This window comes from Myotis yumanensis, unplaced genomic scaffold (genome assembly GCF_028538775.1).
Source record: "Myotis yumanensis isolate MYYU_CA2020_CCGP unplaced genomic scaffold, mMyoYum1.0.hap1 SCAF_16, whole genome shotgun sequence".
Lineage (NCBI taxonomy): Eukaryota > Metazoa > Chordata > Mammalia > Chiroptera > Vespertilionidae > Myotis > Myotis yumanensis.
In genome coordinates this window covers 48,233,128-48,249,840 of record NW_027223767.1, presented here as the reverse complement: position 1 = coordinate 48,249,840, position 16,713 = coordinate 48,233,128, and the positions used below count along the sequence as shown (strand labels likewise).

At 56.5% G+C, this 16,713-nt stretch overlaps 1 protein-coding gene across 1 annotated transcript; it reads right to left on the bottom strand.

Annotated features, from left to right (window-relative positions):
* Nucleotides 1-2,947: 2,947 nt before the first annotated feature.
* SOX9 (SRY-box transcription factor 9) lies at nucleotides 2,948-6,455 on the bottom strand. The gene is given in 5 exon segments (XM_070393925.1): nucleotides 2,948-3,449; nucleotides 3,451-3,858; nucleotides 3,860-3,894; nucleotides 4,491-4,744; nucleotides 5,656-6,455. Coding segments are annotated over 5 exon segments (1,542 nt in total). The 5' UTR covers nucleotides 6,087-6,455; the 3' UTR covers nucleotides 2,948-3,035.
* Nucleotides 6,456-16,713: the final 10,258 nt, after the last annotated feature.

Sequence of the window (16,713 nt, the reverse complement as noted above, 5' to 3'; positions counted from 1 at the left end):
GTGCTAACGTTGCCTCGATTGGATAACTACCATTCTCCTGGTTGCCATGATCCTGGCGTGGGACGCAGGCCAGGAATCCAATCAGCAAAAGCAGACAATGGGAGGTGATGCGGGAGAGGTGGGTGCTGGCCAGCAGCCACCCCAGCCCAGGTTGCAGGGACCTGCCTCCTCACAGACACTTCCCCATGAGGATCAGCCGCGGTGGGGGCGGGGCGTCTCCGTGTGGGGGTGGGAGGGAAGGAGTGATTTCATCTGTGTAATGAAAAATGACCTGAACGGTTCTCTGATCCTGGAAACTCCCATCTAACCGGGGCCAAGGAAAACAGGATTAGGCCTTATTACTTCTGCGATGGCTTTGCATCGCCGCGGAAGGAGTTAAACCGGAGGGAACAGAAAAACCATCTCCCTCTGTGGCCCCGCAGATAAACTCTGAATGATTTCCCGGGTTAACAGGACAGGCTTCCCCGTGGCCTCCCTCCTCCTGACACTGTTTGACTCTGGCTTCCTTTGCTTTGGAAGTGGACACCCCATTTTGGGGGGGTGCGTCCATCATCACAGAAAGCTGGCTCTCGTGAAGTCAGACAAGCAAGTCACCCCCTCTGGCCTGTACCTTCTGACAAGCCGCTGACTTCGGGGCTAAGATGCCCTCCCGACTTCCACAGGGAACAGCTTTTGCCCCAAACCACAGCACACGGGCAACCACTGACATGTGATTCTCTTTGTGCCCTAATGGGGTGGCACTTGACAAGATCTTTGTGTGTTGATGTTTGAGGGCACGGTCTTCCCAGGGCTGGTTTTGGGATTGCCAAGAGTGCACTTAAAAACCAAAACCTCACAGGGAACAGTCTCTTCTGTGCCCACGTTCTCCAAACCATCCTGTCCCCAAGAGAAAGGGGTGAGTAAGTCCACAGGGCAGTGTTCTTTTTATTGCAATGTATATTTATTGTAAACAATAATATACAAAAAAAAGAGAGCGAGAAGAAAAGGTAAGTTTCACAGAGAGAACAAAAGTTTCGGGGTGTATGGGGAGGGGGACAAGGAAACAAACAAAACACAAACACGAACCAAACCTTAACCTAAAGACAAAATATGATTTAAATGCCAGGTTTTTTAAGTTACAGAAATATTTTTTTTTTTAAAAAAAGATCTGCTTTTATACAGAAATGGAAAGATGCCATATCATAAGAGTGCTTTAAGATTTTATTCTACTGACTTCTAAAAAATGTTAATATATCTTTTTTTAAATAAAAAAAAAAGTTTGCTGTCTTTTTTAAAAAGCAATCCTCAAACGCTCCAGCCACAGAAATAATTAAGAATTAAGGTCTGTCAGCGGGCTCGCCCCTCCCCCTTTCCTCCCTCTCTCCAAGAGAACATGCAGAGGAATAGGCTGACGCGGGCTCCCACTGTCCCGTGTCACACCACACACACCGTGCAGGCAGCCCGTGGATCTGTGGCAGAAAACACTGCAAAGGACTCAGTGATACACTACATTTGAAACCTCTCATTTGTACAAAAAAAAAAAAAAAAGAGAGAAACAAGTTTCCAGTTTTTCAACAAAAACAACGAAGGGAAAAAAAAATAAAAGGACGGACAAAAAGGCATATTTATACAAATCTAGGACAAGGAATCCAAAGAAACTTGCTTTTAATAATACAAAAAAAGGATTAAAGAGATAAATAAAAAAAAAACTGGTTACAGTTAAGAACATAATTTAATAAGATGACCATACCCTTTGAGGAGGGCTCCAACAACCTATTTTAAAGGTAAATTTTAAAAATAAAAAAAAAGGAAGCTTTTTTTTTTTAATTAAAACCTCTCCTTACAAAATAAATAATCTGAGCACGTGGAATGTCTTGAAGGTTAACTGCTGGTGTTCAGAGAGGCACAGGTGACTGTGGAAGGAGCCTGGCATCTGTGTCCCACATGGGGCCGGCTGGGCCAGGCAGCCAGGGGGCAGGGTGCTAGGGGTGGGGGTGGGGGAGGCACTGACTGGCTGCTGAAACATCCCCACATCACATTTCCTCTCCTTGCCTTTTGCTTCTTGCTTAAGATTTCCTCGAACAGGCAAACGCAGGAGGAAATAAATGCACTAAAAGAGAGCGCAGGTATTTGTCAGCAGCATGCTTTTAAGGCTCAAGGTGTTTTTTTTTTCTCTCATTTAGAAAATATATATGTGACCACACTTACCATATGCTTCTCTAGACTAACCTGTGTAGGTCCATACACGCAAAATAAGGCCTTTATTTGTCTAAGGCAGCTCCTCCTCCAATCAGAAAGCCTGAGGCATTAAGCAGAGCTAACACCTCCACTCCCCCCCAAACTCATCTCATAACACAAACCTGTGGGTTTTTTTTTTTTAAATGTTAATACAACACTTTTTTTTTTTTCGTTTTTTGTAAGAGAAAGCAAATCTGTACAAAAATACTCTGGTTGCAAGAAAAGCTAGGGCACGCTGTTCAACTAAGTAGTTTAGCTGTTGGAAAAATAAGAGCATTTAATTTTTTTTTTAATCTAAAAATATGTATAAATCCCCTCAAAATGGTAATGAATCATACACAGTACATACTAAAAATATTTAAAATAGAGAATATTCCTCACAGAGGACTTTCTTCTTTAATTACTGCTAAAAAATAATTACAAAGTCCAAACAGGCAGAGGGATCGGGCAAACACGGTCCCACGGGTCTCCACCATCCTCCGAGCTCGAGCTCGCTGTGAAGAAGGGTTCCAAGTCCCGCCTCGCGTGGAGATGCCGCGGGGCCCCTCGAAGCCCCGAGTGGCCTGGCCACTGCCTGCCTCCAACAAGGTGGGCATGCGTTTTGGACAGCGAACGTTTCTGTCTTGGAATCTGGGTCCGAGTTGCCTTGTAGCTTAAAATGTCTTTATGGAATGAGAAGAGGAAGAAGAAGAAGAAAAAATAATGTCCAATGCACAGAAATTCTGGTGGGTTGGTTTTGTTTTTTTTCTTTCTTTCTTCGGTTGTTTTTATGAACATCAGGCCGATCTTCCATCCATCACCCTTTGTCTCCGGTCTCCTCAAGGTCTGGTGAGCTGTGTGTAGACGGGCTGTTCCCAGTGCTGGGGGCTGTGGGTCTGCGGGATGGAAGGGACCCCGGAGGTGTCGGCGATGGGGGTGTACATGGGCCGCTGCGCCGGGTTCATGTAGGTGAAGGTGGAGTAGAGGCCGGAGCCCTGGCCGGCCGCGTGGCTGTAGTAGGAGCCGGAGTTCTGGTGGTCGGTGTAGTCGTACTGCGAGCGGGTGATGGGCGGGTAGGAGGGGCTGTAGTGCGGGAGGTTGAAGGGGCTGTAGGCGATCTGCTGCGCCGGCGAGTGCTGCTGCTGCTCGCTGTAGTGGCTGGGGCTCAGCTGCTCCGTCTTGATGTGCGTGCGCTGGGCCTGGCCCGCCTCGCCGCTCAGCGGGGTCAGCGTGTGCGCCTGCGGCTGCGGGGGGCGCGGGCGGCTGCTGCGGGGGCGCGGGCGGCGGCTGCTGCTGCGGGGGCGCCGGCGGGGCCTGCGGGGCCTGTGGGGGCTGCTGCGGGGGCGGCGGCGCCTGCTGCTTGGACATCCACACGTGGCCCGCGCCCGCCGGGGCCGCCGCCGCCGCCGAGGTGCTGCTGATGCCGTAGCTGCCGGTGTAGGTGACCTGGCCATGCGTGGCCGGCACCCCCGGGTGGCCGTTGGGGGGCAGGTACTGGTCAAACTCGTTGACGTCGAAGGTCTCGATGTTGGAGATGACGTCACTGCTCAGCTCGCCGATGTCCACGTCGCGGAAGTCGATGGGGGGCTGTCGGCCCCCCTCGGGCAGGGGGCGCCCCTCCCGCTTCAGGTCAGCCTTGCCCGGCTGCACGTCGGTTTTGGGGGGTGGTCGGTGGCGTCGGTGGGCCCTGGGATTGCCCTGCAGGCAACAAAAGAGAAAGAAGCGCAGGAAAATCAGCAAGGGGTGTCTTAGGGACCCTCCGGAGGCCTTCCCTCCCTCCCTGATAAAGGGTCCAAGGGCCCCGCATCAGCAAAGGAGGCGCGCTGCCCTGGAGATGTGACCCTCAATAATCAACCTGCCAGTCCACACTGGGCCATCTCCTTTCATCCGGGCACCCAAGGACCCTCCGCCTAACTGCTACTTGTAAGGGAGTCCTGTGGGGGTGTGTGCGGCGGGGGAGCAAAGCAAAGAAGGGTGATGTCCCGTAGAGCTGTGAAGGCATTTACCTCGTGCAATAAAAATCCATCTGCTAGGACGCAGGGCGCGCGCGTGTGCGTGTGCGTGTGCGTGTGCGTGTGTGTGTGTGTTTAGGGCCTTCCTGGGACCCTGGGCAGGGAGGGGAGGGGAGGGGGATTAGGCTAGGGGTGGGGGATGGCGGTTCCCTCCCCTGGGGCGGCGCCAAGTCCCTAAGCAGAGCCTATTAGGTGGAGGCCTGGGGGTGCGCCAGGCGGGTGGTGGCTGGGCTCGGGGGGGGGGGGGGGGGGGGGGGCCTCTGGGGGGGGAGGGGGACTCACCGGAGTGCTCGCCGGGGGAGTGCACCTCGCTCATGCCCGAGGAGGAGTGCGGCGAGTCGGCCTGCAGCGCCTTGAAGATGGCGTTGGGGGAGATGTGCGTCTGTTCGGCCGCCTCCTCGGCCTCCGCCTGGCCGTTCTTCACGGACTTCCTGCGCCGGGGCTGGTACTTGTAGTCCGGGTGGTCCTTCTTGTGCTGCACGCGCAGCCGCTCCGCCTCCTCCACGAAGGGCCGCTTCTCGCTCTCGTTCAGCAGTCTGCGTGCGCGAAAGGGGGCGCGGAGGAAAAGAGGGGGGCAGGTCTGTGAAATCTGCGGCGCTGTCACGGCGGCGGGAGCGGGAGGTGACCCCCGACCTCTCCGTTGCTGCTTTTGCACACAACCCCCCCCCCCCCCCGTCTCCCTCCCTCTGCTTTCCAGCCACTGCCACAGCTCATAACTTTTTTAAAACAACAACAAAAAGTAAAAAAAGTCTCCCCTATTCTTTTAGTGGGACGCTCACTCCGCGCCCCGCCCTCTCCCCTTCTCTTCCATTTGGAAGCCCTGCAGATGGAAATAGCTCTCCGCTGCCCCGTTCTTAATGCCTCTGCTACTGGAGTCATCCCTCTCCCACCCCACCCTCCCTCCCCCTACTCCCTTCAAACACTTTCCAAAAACCCCACTCCATTTGCCAGGAGCCCCTCCTGTCCACCCCCCCGACACGGCGCCCACCTATTTCCAGGAGCCTCCCTCCTCCGCCCCCTTCCGGCTAAGGGGGTCCTCTAGCCTGGGTTTCTCTCCCGCCCTCCATCCCAACTCCGGGAGTGCAGAGCTACGCGAAAGCGCGCAGTTCCTGGGAGAGAGAAGCGAACTTCGCTTCGCACTCCAGCACCCATTTGGGATTGCAGTTCATCCGGCTGCCCCTCTCCCACCGTGCGTCCTACTAGCCTTCTCCCACCCGCTGGCCGCCCATCACCCCCCCCCCCACCCCCCCGCCCCCCACCCACCTCCCTTCCCTGGAGCCATCCAAGAACTTTGTCAAACTCCCAGCCAAGTTACACCACGTCCCCACCCCCCTCCGGCCCCACCCCGCCCGCTCCGGGAGGCGGGGCACTGAGAGCGGGCTTCGGCCAGCGCCCCCTCCCCCTGCCGCCCCCCGCCCCCGCGGAGCCCACCCGGCCGCCGCCCTACCTCCAGAGCTTGCCCAGCGTCTTGCTGAGCTCGGCGTTGTGCAGGTGCGGGTACTGGTCGGCCAGCTTCCTGCGCGCCGCCTGCGCCCACACCATGAAGGCGTTCATGGGCCGCTTGACGTGCGGCTTGTTCTTGCTGGAGCCGTTGACGCGCACGGGCATGGGCACCAGCGTCCAGTCGTAGCCCTTGAGCACCTGGCTGACGGCCTCGCGGATGCACACGGGGAACTTGTCTTCCTCGCTCTCCTTCTTCAGGTCCGGCTCGCCCTTGGGGAACGTGTTCTCCTGGGGCCTCGTGTTTTCGGTATCGGAGCCGGAGCCCGAAGGGCAGGGCGAGCCCGCCGAGTCCTCGGACATGGTGGGGCTGGGGGCGCCGGACAGGCCCTTCTCCTGCTCTTCGGTCATCTTCATGAAGGGGTCCAGGAGATTCATGCGCAGGCCCGGGGGAGGGGGCGGGTGGCCGGGAAAGGCGAGAAGCCGCGGCGGCTCGGGGACTCGAGGCGCGGGCTCCTCTCCCCTCGGCTGCCCGGACGCGGAGCGAGCGGCTCCCGGGGAGCCTGGCGCGTCACTCGGCGGCAGCGGCGGCGAGCACTTGGGAAGGCGCGGGGTGGCCAGCCCGCAGCTGCCCGCTTCAAGTGGGGGAAGGCGAATTGGAGAGGAGGAGGAGGAGGAGGAAGAGGGGAAGAAAGAGCTAAAGCGGGGGCGATTGCACCCCTTCTCCTCTCCTCCTGCAAAGAAAAGTTCCTGGGGGTGAAACTGGCAAGTCCTGGCGCCACTGAAGTTCCCAGTGAATTTCAAGCTCCGCTCTCCGCTCTCCGACTTCCAGCCGGGCTGCTCTTTAATAAATACTCCCCCCTCACCTTAGACACGTCCAGCCAATCATGGGCTGGCAGGCAGCTGATTGGATCGGATTGGGGTGGGGGGGGGGAGGATTGTGGCACTGGGCTGGGTGACGAGAGGGGCGGGGAGGAGCTGGGCGGGGAGGGCTGCCGCTGGCCGGGCGGTTAAGGGGGGTGGGGGGGGTGCTGCTGGAAAGGCGGGGGACCCGGGGACGTCCAAGTGTGTAAGTTTGCCGTACTCTCTCGCAATGTCAGAATTTTGGTGCGTCTCCGCGCGAATCTCAGTGTGTGTTTGTGTGTGTGTGTGTGTGTGCGCGCGCGCGCGCGCCCGCATGTCTAGCGTAGGATCTACCCCCCATCCCCAAAGCATTTCTCCTCCGTGCTTTCTCCACGGTCCCGGGGACTGAGTCGGGGAGTTTACAGTATTTGAGAGGCAGCCTCTCCATAAGGCGCAGCCCGGTTGCGTCGGGAGCCTGCCTGTGCCGAAAGTCCTTAGGAATGGTCTTTTGCAACAAATGTTTTGGTGACTCAGCGCCCGCTGTTCCTCTGTAATAATCCATATAAATAGGTGAACACGCTCTGGTTCGCTGGGGCTGGCGAGGCTGGTCGGGATTCGGCTCCGCTTTTGCAAAGGGAATCAATGAAGCTCAAAGCTAACTCCCGGCGAAGGCTAGTCTGGCTGCAGGCGGCTGCGTAGCCCCGCGCTCGCTCGCTCGCAGAGCCGCACTCGAGCCACGCCGACCTTGAACTCCGACAGTTCCTTCTCCAGCCCCCCAGCCTCCCCTCCTCCAAGCCCCTACCCCGCCAGAGCGCCTCAGTGACAGGGCAACTGTTTTGATGGTCTGCTCTTCACCTCCCGGCCGAGTCAAAACGCCAGCCGAGTTGCCTGGAAAGCGTGCAAACTGGCTCTGAGCGATCATGGAACTGTGCGAACGTGGCCGCCCCGGGCCGGGCCGCGAGGCTGAGGCCAGTCACTCGGTCTGTAAAAGGCTAAACAAATGGGTCCCGCAGCAGGCGAAACAGGCCACTCTGGCGGTCGCGCTGCCTGCCTGCTTTCGCCCTCCTTCACAATCACCTGGAAAAGGGGGGGGGGGGCCGGGGGGGAGCGCCTGTCGACCTCTCTTTATAGCCGGGTCCTTTTGTGACTCGCAGACAGTAGGGAGTTCGGTGGAGGGGTGGGGGTGTCTGCTGTATTTCCAGTGTGATTTGAGCACAATCTTTGTGTTTACACGCATGCTTAGAGTCTGTTTGGGTATCTTTTCTGGGGGAGAAGAAAAACTTTAGTTGCCCGAGGGTTACTTCTCTCTAGATTCATAACTAAACGCCCAACTGAGCAAAACTCTTAATTTTCAACTCTCCCTCCTCCACACCCTTCTTGGCTCCGGCAAATATTCACCTCGATTTAAATGATGGTTCTGGTGACTCGGCCGGAATCATACCAAAGACTTGTTTATTTCTAATTTGCAAATTGCGGGCACTCTGATTTTAAAGACTGTTTTTCCGTGAGGAACTTTCAAAAATCTTGTTTTCTTCCAAAGAACTGGACGTTTCTTATAGGAAACCGAACTCTTCAGAAAGCAGTAAGTTGCAACCCTGTTAATAGTATTTTACTTTGTAATCGAATGTTACTCACAGTGGATGTCTTGGTTATCTTAGAGTTTAACAGGAGGTTAAGAGATCTCCATACAATAGTCTTGCATTCATGGCTTCCTAATATGCCGGGAAAGAAGAACAACTTTGTCCTTGTTTTGGGGAGAAAAAGTCCCGTGTAGGTAATATGGACTGATTTCTGGGTTCTGGGGAGGGGACTTTCGTGAGTATGACTGTGATTCGTAGACAACTGACCCAGAAGGAGGCTCAGACACCAGAACTTGGGGCAGAAGTTTTAACCAAGGCGTCTGTATTTAGTTGCATTTTATTGTAATCCTCATGTTTACTGGCATAAAAGGCACTGAAGACGACCTTGACTTGAAGATAGTTTGGAACATTTCACTAAATACTGGTCAAGAAAAATACGTACACATGTAAGTCTATTTTAATACACTTTTATAATAGGACATAAAATAGGCAGCACTTTAAATAGTAAGCTATAGTACTGTATACATTTTCTCTTCGTTCGATACAAGCATTTTGTATTCTTGTATCTTTTTGGAAAACATGATAAGCAATCAGTTGACTTAAAAAACCGGACTGCAATTTTCAGCTGCATCCAGAGGGGGCGCCAAAAGCCCAGAAACTGTGTCCACTCGCTGCAATGGCAGGAAAACTTGGATAGCGGCGGCGGAGGGTGTGTGTCCCACTCCATCAGGACGGCTCTGCCGCTGAGATTTATCTGCAGAAATTCCGACACGGTATGCCCTCCCGTGAGGATCCACCTCCGGGCAGCCCAGTTAGGGGAGCTGGGAGGTGCGTGTCTATAGAGGACCCGGCCGGTAAAAAGCGCGCTCCCCGTGCCTGACATTTCTATTCTGCACCCAACGTGGAGACCGAGACCACAGGAAGGGTCCCCCCACCCCCACCCGCCTCCCAGGTGCCAGGCGTTGCCCTCTGCTAGGCGTGCTAGGGCCAGGCCGAGTGGGACACGTGGAGGCCATCGATTAGCCAGTGAGGCAGCCCTGATTGTCTTCAGGGGCCTGGGTGCCAACTCCCCCACCCCCCTTCAGGGGCTCGGTGCGCTCTGGCGTCAGTCGCCTCTGACTTTTCTTCCTGGCCCGGAAGACGGCGGGGGTGTGGGCAGGAACCCTTTCCCCAGAGTTGAGGCTGCAGATGGGGAAATTGAGGCCCTTGGCCCAGTGTTAGCCGGAGCCTTCTGCCAAGAGCTAAACGCTGTTGGGACCCACGGTCTGGTGGGGCTGAGGAAGGGAAAGGGCGCTGCTCAGGAAAGGGAAAAGCAAGCGGCTGCCCTTCGCACGTAGCAAGGACGCGCGTTCGGCCCAGGCACCTGGGCCAGCGCCGCGAGGTCTGCCGCGGGGAGCGGAGACCTGGAGGTGCGAGCGGACCCCCAGGGGGACCTCGGGAAGCCGAGGTCTGGGACCCTCCTCCCCCTTCTCTCTCTTCAGGCGTCTGGGGGGCCGGCGCCAGGCTCAATTTCTCCAGCCGGGCCGCCAATCTCCCTCCGAGTCTACGCGGGCGCTGAGGCCCGGAGTTGTTGGCTCAGAGCGAGTTTCGCCGGCTCTGCGGGGCGGTGCAGACCCGGGGTGCCCGGGGTTGGGGTGGCGTCCCGGGATGGGGGTGAGCGGTGTGGGGTCAGGATGGGGTTCCCCATACCTGAGGAATGAAGGTGCATAACCTCCCTTCCCCAAATTCCTTAGCAAAAGCGGGGGCCCTGCCTAAACCCGTTTTCAGCAGGGATGCGCGTCCGAGAAGAGTCTGGTTGGGGTGAGCAGCGGAGTCTCGAAAAGAGCTCAGCCTGGGCCACCTTTTCTGTAGAGGCGCCTAGAGGCGGGGCACCCCTTCCCCCGTCAGGTCCCCAGGGCTCGGTTCCCTGCAGGGGAAACACCCCAATCCGTGGTGGGCCCTCAGCCCCCGCGCCCTGCGCGCCAGGCGCTCCTCGGTGCGCTCATTGGTGCGTTTCACGGGGCGCGGAGCCCGTTGCCGGTGGCTTTTCACGCTGGGCTCCGCTTCTCTTTGGAAGGAGCAGGTAAGGCGAGGCTCCGACAGGCGCCCGGCTGGACGGCTGCAGCCTAAAGGGAAAGGAAAGTTGCAGATGGCTCCGTCGGGGCGCAGTGAATACCTGTGACCCCCGGACACCCTGCCCTGGATGTTCCTGTGCCATCACAGGCCGCGGACCCCCCGGAGACGCGCTCCGTGTGCGCAGCAGTCCTACGTGTGTGCTTCTCCACACGCGGGCGCCTGTGTCCCCCCCTCCCCCTCCCTCGCGCCCCTAGAACTGAAGGCCAAGGAGCTTTTAGGTTTTCTTCGCTTTTCTGTTTCCGGAGAGAAAGAGGGATGAGATGGACGGGAGGTGCGGGGAGGGAGGTGTGAAGCCTCCCTGTGCTCCTGGCCCCGCCCCCGCACCCCCCGCCTGCGGGTCTGGGGCAGCAGTGGCTGTAACCCATGTGGGGGGCCTGAGACGGGTTGGGGTTCGGACCAGCGCCTGAGCCCGAGACGGAACTGCTGGCTTCTCTGGACTGGCTGGCTCTCCGAGTGGGGAAAGCACGTGGGAAGTTCCAGCCCCAAAGGGACTGCGTTCCCTCTCCCCCTTTCTCTCACTTTTACAAATCCTAACTTTCCCCCAACACGTCTGTCTTTAGTCAAGGCACAAGGGAGCCGGGAGTCAATACCTCAGCGCACCCCTAGAACGGCCTGCGGGCAAGTTCCTAGGCCAAGTCCCCCCATGCCCCTTCAATGCTCCTCTTAAAAATCTCTCCGACATCCTGGCTGAGGGTGCCCTCGCCTTGTGGACTTAAACATACAGATAGAGTCAGCGGGGACTCCAGGGCCCAGGGCCTCACTTCGCGCCGCCCCGGCCCCCCCCCCCCCCAACCTCCGCAGGGTGCGGGGTCGCACCTGCACCGCTGCCTCCCCTCCGGTCACCTCTCCAGTGAGGGTGGGGGGTGGGTAGGACAGAAAGGAGCTGGATGCCGGGTTCCCCCAGGGGACTGCGGGGCTCCTTAGCCCGTGATGGCTTCAGCTCAAGCTGAAGGGACTCTGATTATTTGGATCTCTATTGAAAGGGGGAAATGCCGCCATCAAACCACGGAAAGGGAGAAACGCTGTTAGTAGCCAATTTCGAAGGTAACCGAGGGAAAGACAAGTGTCTTGTGTCTTTCTCGGCAGGACCGCAGGTACCTCGGGTGGAGAGCGTCTCCCTGGTGTCTGGAACCTATGGATTAGGGACCAAACCCGGCGTCCTCCCAGCTGGGAGCTGGGTTCCCCTGGGGGGCGGCTGGGCCAGAAGCTGGCGCAGCAGCCGGGTTGCCTGGCCTCTGGTCTCTGCTCAGGCCGCTGCGCTTTGGCCCCAGGAGGGTCAAGGTCTGGAGGTTTTCAGATCTGTAAGGTCACAGAAACTGCAGGGGGCAGCGGCCTCAGAGCCTGGGGAGACTGCCCTGGGCCTTGGAGAAGTCAGGGTTGGGGTGGGGGGCAGGGCAGACAACCCAGGACCGCTGCTGTTTATTTCAAATTAAGCTCTGGTGCGCCTCCTCGCTGCCTGCCAGCCTGCCCCAGAGACTGCCGCTCCGGTCCCTCTCCATCCCGGAGTGTTTGCAGAGAGAAGCAAAGGTGTGTCTGCTGCCCACCCAGCCTCCAGGAGACACAGCTGGGATTTTGAGAAAGCAGGGTCCCCCCCCCCCCCCCCGCCCCTTTTCTTTCCTTCTGCCCACCTGTCATTCATTCATTCATTTATTTATTTTGATGAGTGTGAATTTCGGTCTGGTGTAAGAGGGAAGGACAGGCCTTTTTAATTTTTTTTGGTGTGTGTCCCCTCCTCCCTAGAAAATCTTGCTGTGTCCTTGTCACTATCTTCAGGACAAAGTGTGAGGAAGGACAGACTGTTCTGCTTCCCACAGAGTCCTGGGAGTGCACCACCCCCCTCCCCCATCCCCTCCCCCCTTCCCAGGTTGGCTGAAACTGGAGAGAAGCCCCAAGCCTGGACCAGGCAGGGACTGATGATGGCAAAACCGTGTTCCGTTGGGGTGCCTGGAAGCTCAGGGAACTCAGCTCTGGTCGGCAGAAGTCCTTTCAGTCTCATCCGCCTTAATGTCCATGTGTGACACCCAGACGAATAAGCAGTTCCTGGTATCATCTCGGGCCAGGGTGGTGTCAGATGCAAATATCAGGGCATCTCTTATTCTTCAAAACCAAGATGGAGTGCGAGAGGGCCCTCCATGTAGGCATCTTCCTCTTAAACGCTCACCTTCTGGGAGAGTGGAGACACCTCTGAGGTGGAGAAGTTCCTCTCAGCAACCAGGAGGAAAGGTGGTGTCAGACCCAGGTTGATATCTCTGGCAGGAAAGGCACCCCCCTCTCCCCCCAGGACCTGGCTCCAGCATCTCCTTAAAAGAGCCACATCCAGTTTTCCTTTGAGCCATAAATGCATGAGGCATCCTGGACAGCAAACCAGGTGCTTGCAAAGGTGCGAGGCATGGAGGATGGAGGCTGTGCAGGCAGCGGAGGAGCGGGACCGGGGTGTAGATCTGAGGCTGGGCCCCAGGTAGGACACAGGGTGACAGAGCAGAGTTCTGGGTGCAATGCAGTGGAGACATCTTGTCCTCTCCATCCTCTCTCGCTCCCTGTCATTCTTCCCCTTGTCTCCCTCTCCCAGTTCGCCCAACAGTCATCACATATCGCTTGAGGCTTACTATGTGCCTGACGTCCACAGGGGACAAGCCTGGGGTCCCCACTGTCATTGTCCCCCTGTCGATGTTAAAGCAGAATTCAGCCTCCGCCACCCACGCTCTGCCCCGCCCTCTGGGCTCCCTGTTCCGGGACCCGCTTACTCTGCCTCTTCCATGGATTCCCCATTTCTTGCTCTGAGGGAACGCGTGGGTCACAGAGAGCTGCCTCCCAGCTTGTGGCTCCATCAGAGGGGAAGGCCCTGCCTGGGGAGAAGTGGTCCAGGGACCCTGGCTCAGGGTCAGAGTCCTTCCCATCCCCTGGCCCCCCGAGGTGCCCGCTCTGCTCTCCCTGGCCAGGCTGTGCTGCTCTTCGCCTGAGCCATCGCTCCCACCCAGCTCTCCCCCTTTCTTGGTCCGAGCCCAGAAATGCCTTGTAGTGTGTGGTACACTTCACTCCCTCTTTGGGGGACATCTGCCAACCAGCACAGTGGTGATGACAGTTTCCAGATGATTTTCCAGGAGCAAAGAAATCTTCTGGGGGAGGAGAGAGTGGCACTGGCCCAACGCTGAGTGGGCTGAACATTGTGGTTCCGGAAGAGGCCCAGGGAGGCAGAGTTTTGTGGGGCTCCAAGATTACTTTTTCCCCCTTTAGATTCTGCCCAAAGCAAAAGTCACTAATTGCTTTTTATTTTCTTGGCGCTTAGGAGGTTCTCCGGATTCGGACCCTCCTCCAGGAACTCAGGTCTGAGGAAAGCAGGGCTTCAGCGTGGCATCGGCGGGGCATTCGCCCCCAGGCCCACCTCCCTGAGCCCAACTAGGCCTGAGACCGGCTTCAGCAACTCCTGGGTTAGTCTTGTCAGCCAAGATGCTGACCTGTACAGCAGAGGCAGAGGAGGGATGGAATGAGTACTCACCTACCCCCTCTCCAATCCCTGGGCTTCCCTTAGTCAAGCAGACCAGGAGTGTGAGTGAGGCTGCCTTTGGGAGTTCAGGATGGGTTCGATGGGTGAAAAGGGGGAGGGAGTATGCAGTACGAGTTGGAAGTTACAGAAGAGTCGCAGTGATGAAAACAGTCAATACTATCGTGATAACTATGTATGGGGCCAGGCGGGTACCTCAAGCAGCAGGGGGACCACTCTGCGAAGTACATCCACTTTGCTGTGCATCTGAAACTAACACAGAATAATACCGAATGCAGACTGTAATAAAAAAAAACAAACACAAACACAAAAAACCCACACAAATGAATGGGTTCAAAGAAAACATTAGTATCTTCTTTGATTCTGAAAAATCCCAGGCAGTGCTTCCTCAGGTGGGAAAGACTTATGGATGCGCATTCGTAAGAGCAGCCCTGACTCCTCTGGTCTCTTCCCGGTCCTTCTCAAATGGCCCATGGGCAGAGCTGGCCCCGTCCTCCTGTATGTATGTGTATACCGACTTGCTCCCCATCTTCAAGACTCTCCTTTCTCATGTGTGGGGGACACTTCCTCAGAGAGCTTTGTTTGCAGACTCCTCTCCCTTTCCAAGGAAGGGTGTCTTTCCCAGATCAAAGGAAAAAGATGTTTTCCTTGAAAGGATGTGAGACTCATTCAGACTATGGAGTAAATGACTTACTCCTTTGGAGTAAGTTAAGTCCGAGTGTATTCTCAGTCTCGGAGGCAGCTCGACTTCCATGGGGGCTAGAGATCCAATTCAAATGCTGACCCCTCTGTGAAGACTGGAAGTCTCCCCAGGAACAGATGTGCGCTTCCTTCTCTGGGTTCTTACGTGTTGGTGCGTGCCTCTCTGTGCTGTCATGGTTCTTTGCGCCTATATGCTCGTCACTGAACTATCATCTCCTTGAGGACAGGAACACACCCCTAATCTCTGTGCCACACAGACCTTGCTAAGTAAATGTTCATCGAGGGAATGAATGACCAAAATGTAGCCAAAGCAATGAATATCTAATGGTAGATGACAGCTACCAGCACAGAGTGGGACCCCGGGCGGTGAGATGGGATGTTGTTATGGCTGCCCTCCTCGTGTGCCCTGGAGATGGCTGCTTGTGCTGTTTAGGAGGGATTCCTGCCCTGGAACCCTCTTCTCAATCCCCTACCCTTTGACCTTTCTCTGTAAGAAAGGGCGTCGGAGCTGCACCTTCAGAGAATGTTTGGAGTGTTGGATAGAAAGCTTTCAGATTGCCATCTTTTATACACGTCTGGCCTGGATTTACAGGTTTTGAGAAAACAATCAAACCACAAACTGAAATCATTATTAACATATCAGAACCTCTAAAAACCCCGGGACCTCGCTACCCAAATATACAACGATAAATATTTTTTTCTTCCCGTTTTTCTTGCTTGCTTTTCTAAGCACAAGGTGCAGGCCTTCCACAGAGGGGCCGCGGGGGTGGCTGCCCGCTGAATGAATGGTGGTCGGGGGCTGTGGGATAGGGGGTGGGGGTGGGGGTGGGCACGGAGGAGCCGGTTATGACCTGGCTCCTCTAAGGAAGGCGTTTTCTTTTCTCTGCAAACGGAGCTGCTGTTTGTTTGGAGAACGAGAGCTGTGGGTACGGAATTAGGGGGTGTCATGTGGGCTGCACGTGTGGTGGGAGCTACCTGAAATCTGCCGGCTAATCACTCACAGATGGTGTCCCTCCCCCAGGGACTGCGGTCCCAGGAGCCCCAGGAGCCCGAGTCCCCCCCGAAGCTGCTTCTGGGGGCTGGGATTTAAAGGGAAAGAGAGCAAAACGTGTGTGCACGTGGGCACGGCTCTATGATCTCTGGGGACTCTCAGGACTCTTGCGATGCCCCCTACACCTTTGTCAACCAGAAGCATTCGGAAAACAAAGTCAGCCACTGCCACCCCGTCCCGAGTCCCTCATTCCACACTGAGATCTATTTGGAAGCAGTGGAGGAGAAGGCGAGGCGGGGGAAATGAGAAACAACAGGGGGAGAAACACTGGCTTCAGCAACAATTGAATGGGCTTGAGGGTGGGGTGGGCGGAGTTCACTGCAACAGGTCTTTTTTTTTTTAATCTTTATTGTTGAAAGTATTACATAGGTCCTCCTTTACCCCCCATTAACCTCTTCAGCCTGCTCCCACCCCCCCACCCCATTTTCTGTGACCGTGGGTTATGCATATATGCACACAAGTTCGTTGGCTGATCTCTTCCCACCCACCTTCTCCTGCCTTCCCTCCAAGGTTCACCAGTCTGTTTATGCTTCTAGGTCTCTTGGTCTATTTTTGATCAGGCGGGTCTTCGTTCGTGATGGACTATCCAGGAGCCACAGCTTTCTGCTGCTCATGGGTGGGCCTTGCTGCTCAGAAGGGTGGGGCGATGCAGTGAGGGTCAAGGATGGGCATCGTCCTCCAGCCAATGGGCAGCCACCCATGGAAGGAAGGGGGGTGTCAGCTTGGGGAGGGGAAGCCTCTGGCTCGGCCTCCGTCTGGTCTGTTTGGAGCCTGTATTCCCCCTGTCTGTCCAGGGCCCCGCGTCCACTGCCATCACACCCATGGTCCCCGTCCCTTTGCCCCCATAACCTGTGAGCGCCTGGACTCACTCATCGCGGTGCCACACGGTTCCGACTGAACACGAGGGGCGTCAGGCGAGGGGACCTTGGGGTACGCACCCTATCCTCTCTCCTCCTCCCGCACACACACATCACTCTCAACCACACGTGTTCCCCTGCTCTTGTGCTTTCCCACCCATCGCGGCAAAAACAATCCTGTTGTAAATGAATATTGCTTCCTGCTGCTTCCTGCCTCTGCTTCCCCAGTGCCCTCACAGCTAGGTATCGACTCTATTCTCTTTGCTTTTCATGTGCGGACGCAGGAGCCCTGCAAGTAGCGTGGAGCGAGCTCAAGGCCACACTGTTGATGGGAGAGGCAGACCCAGCCCGGAGCTGGGGTGCGCGCCTGCCTCCCCCGTGGCACACGGCACTCCTCGCGCTGCTGTCCCCAGGA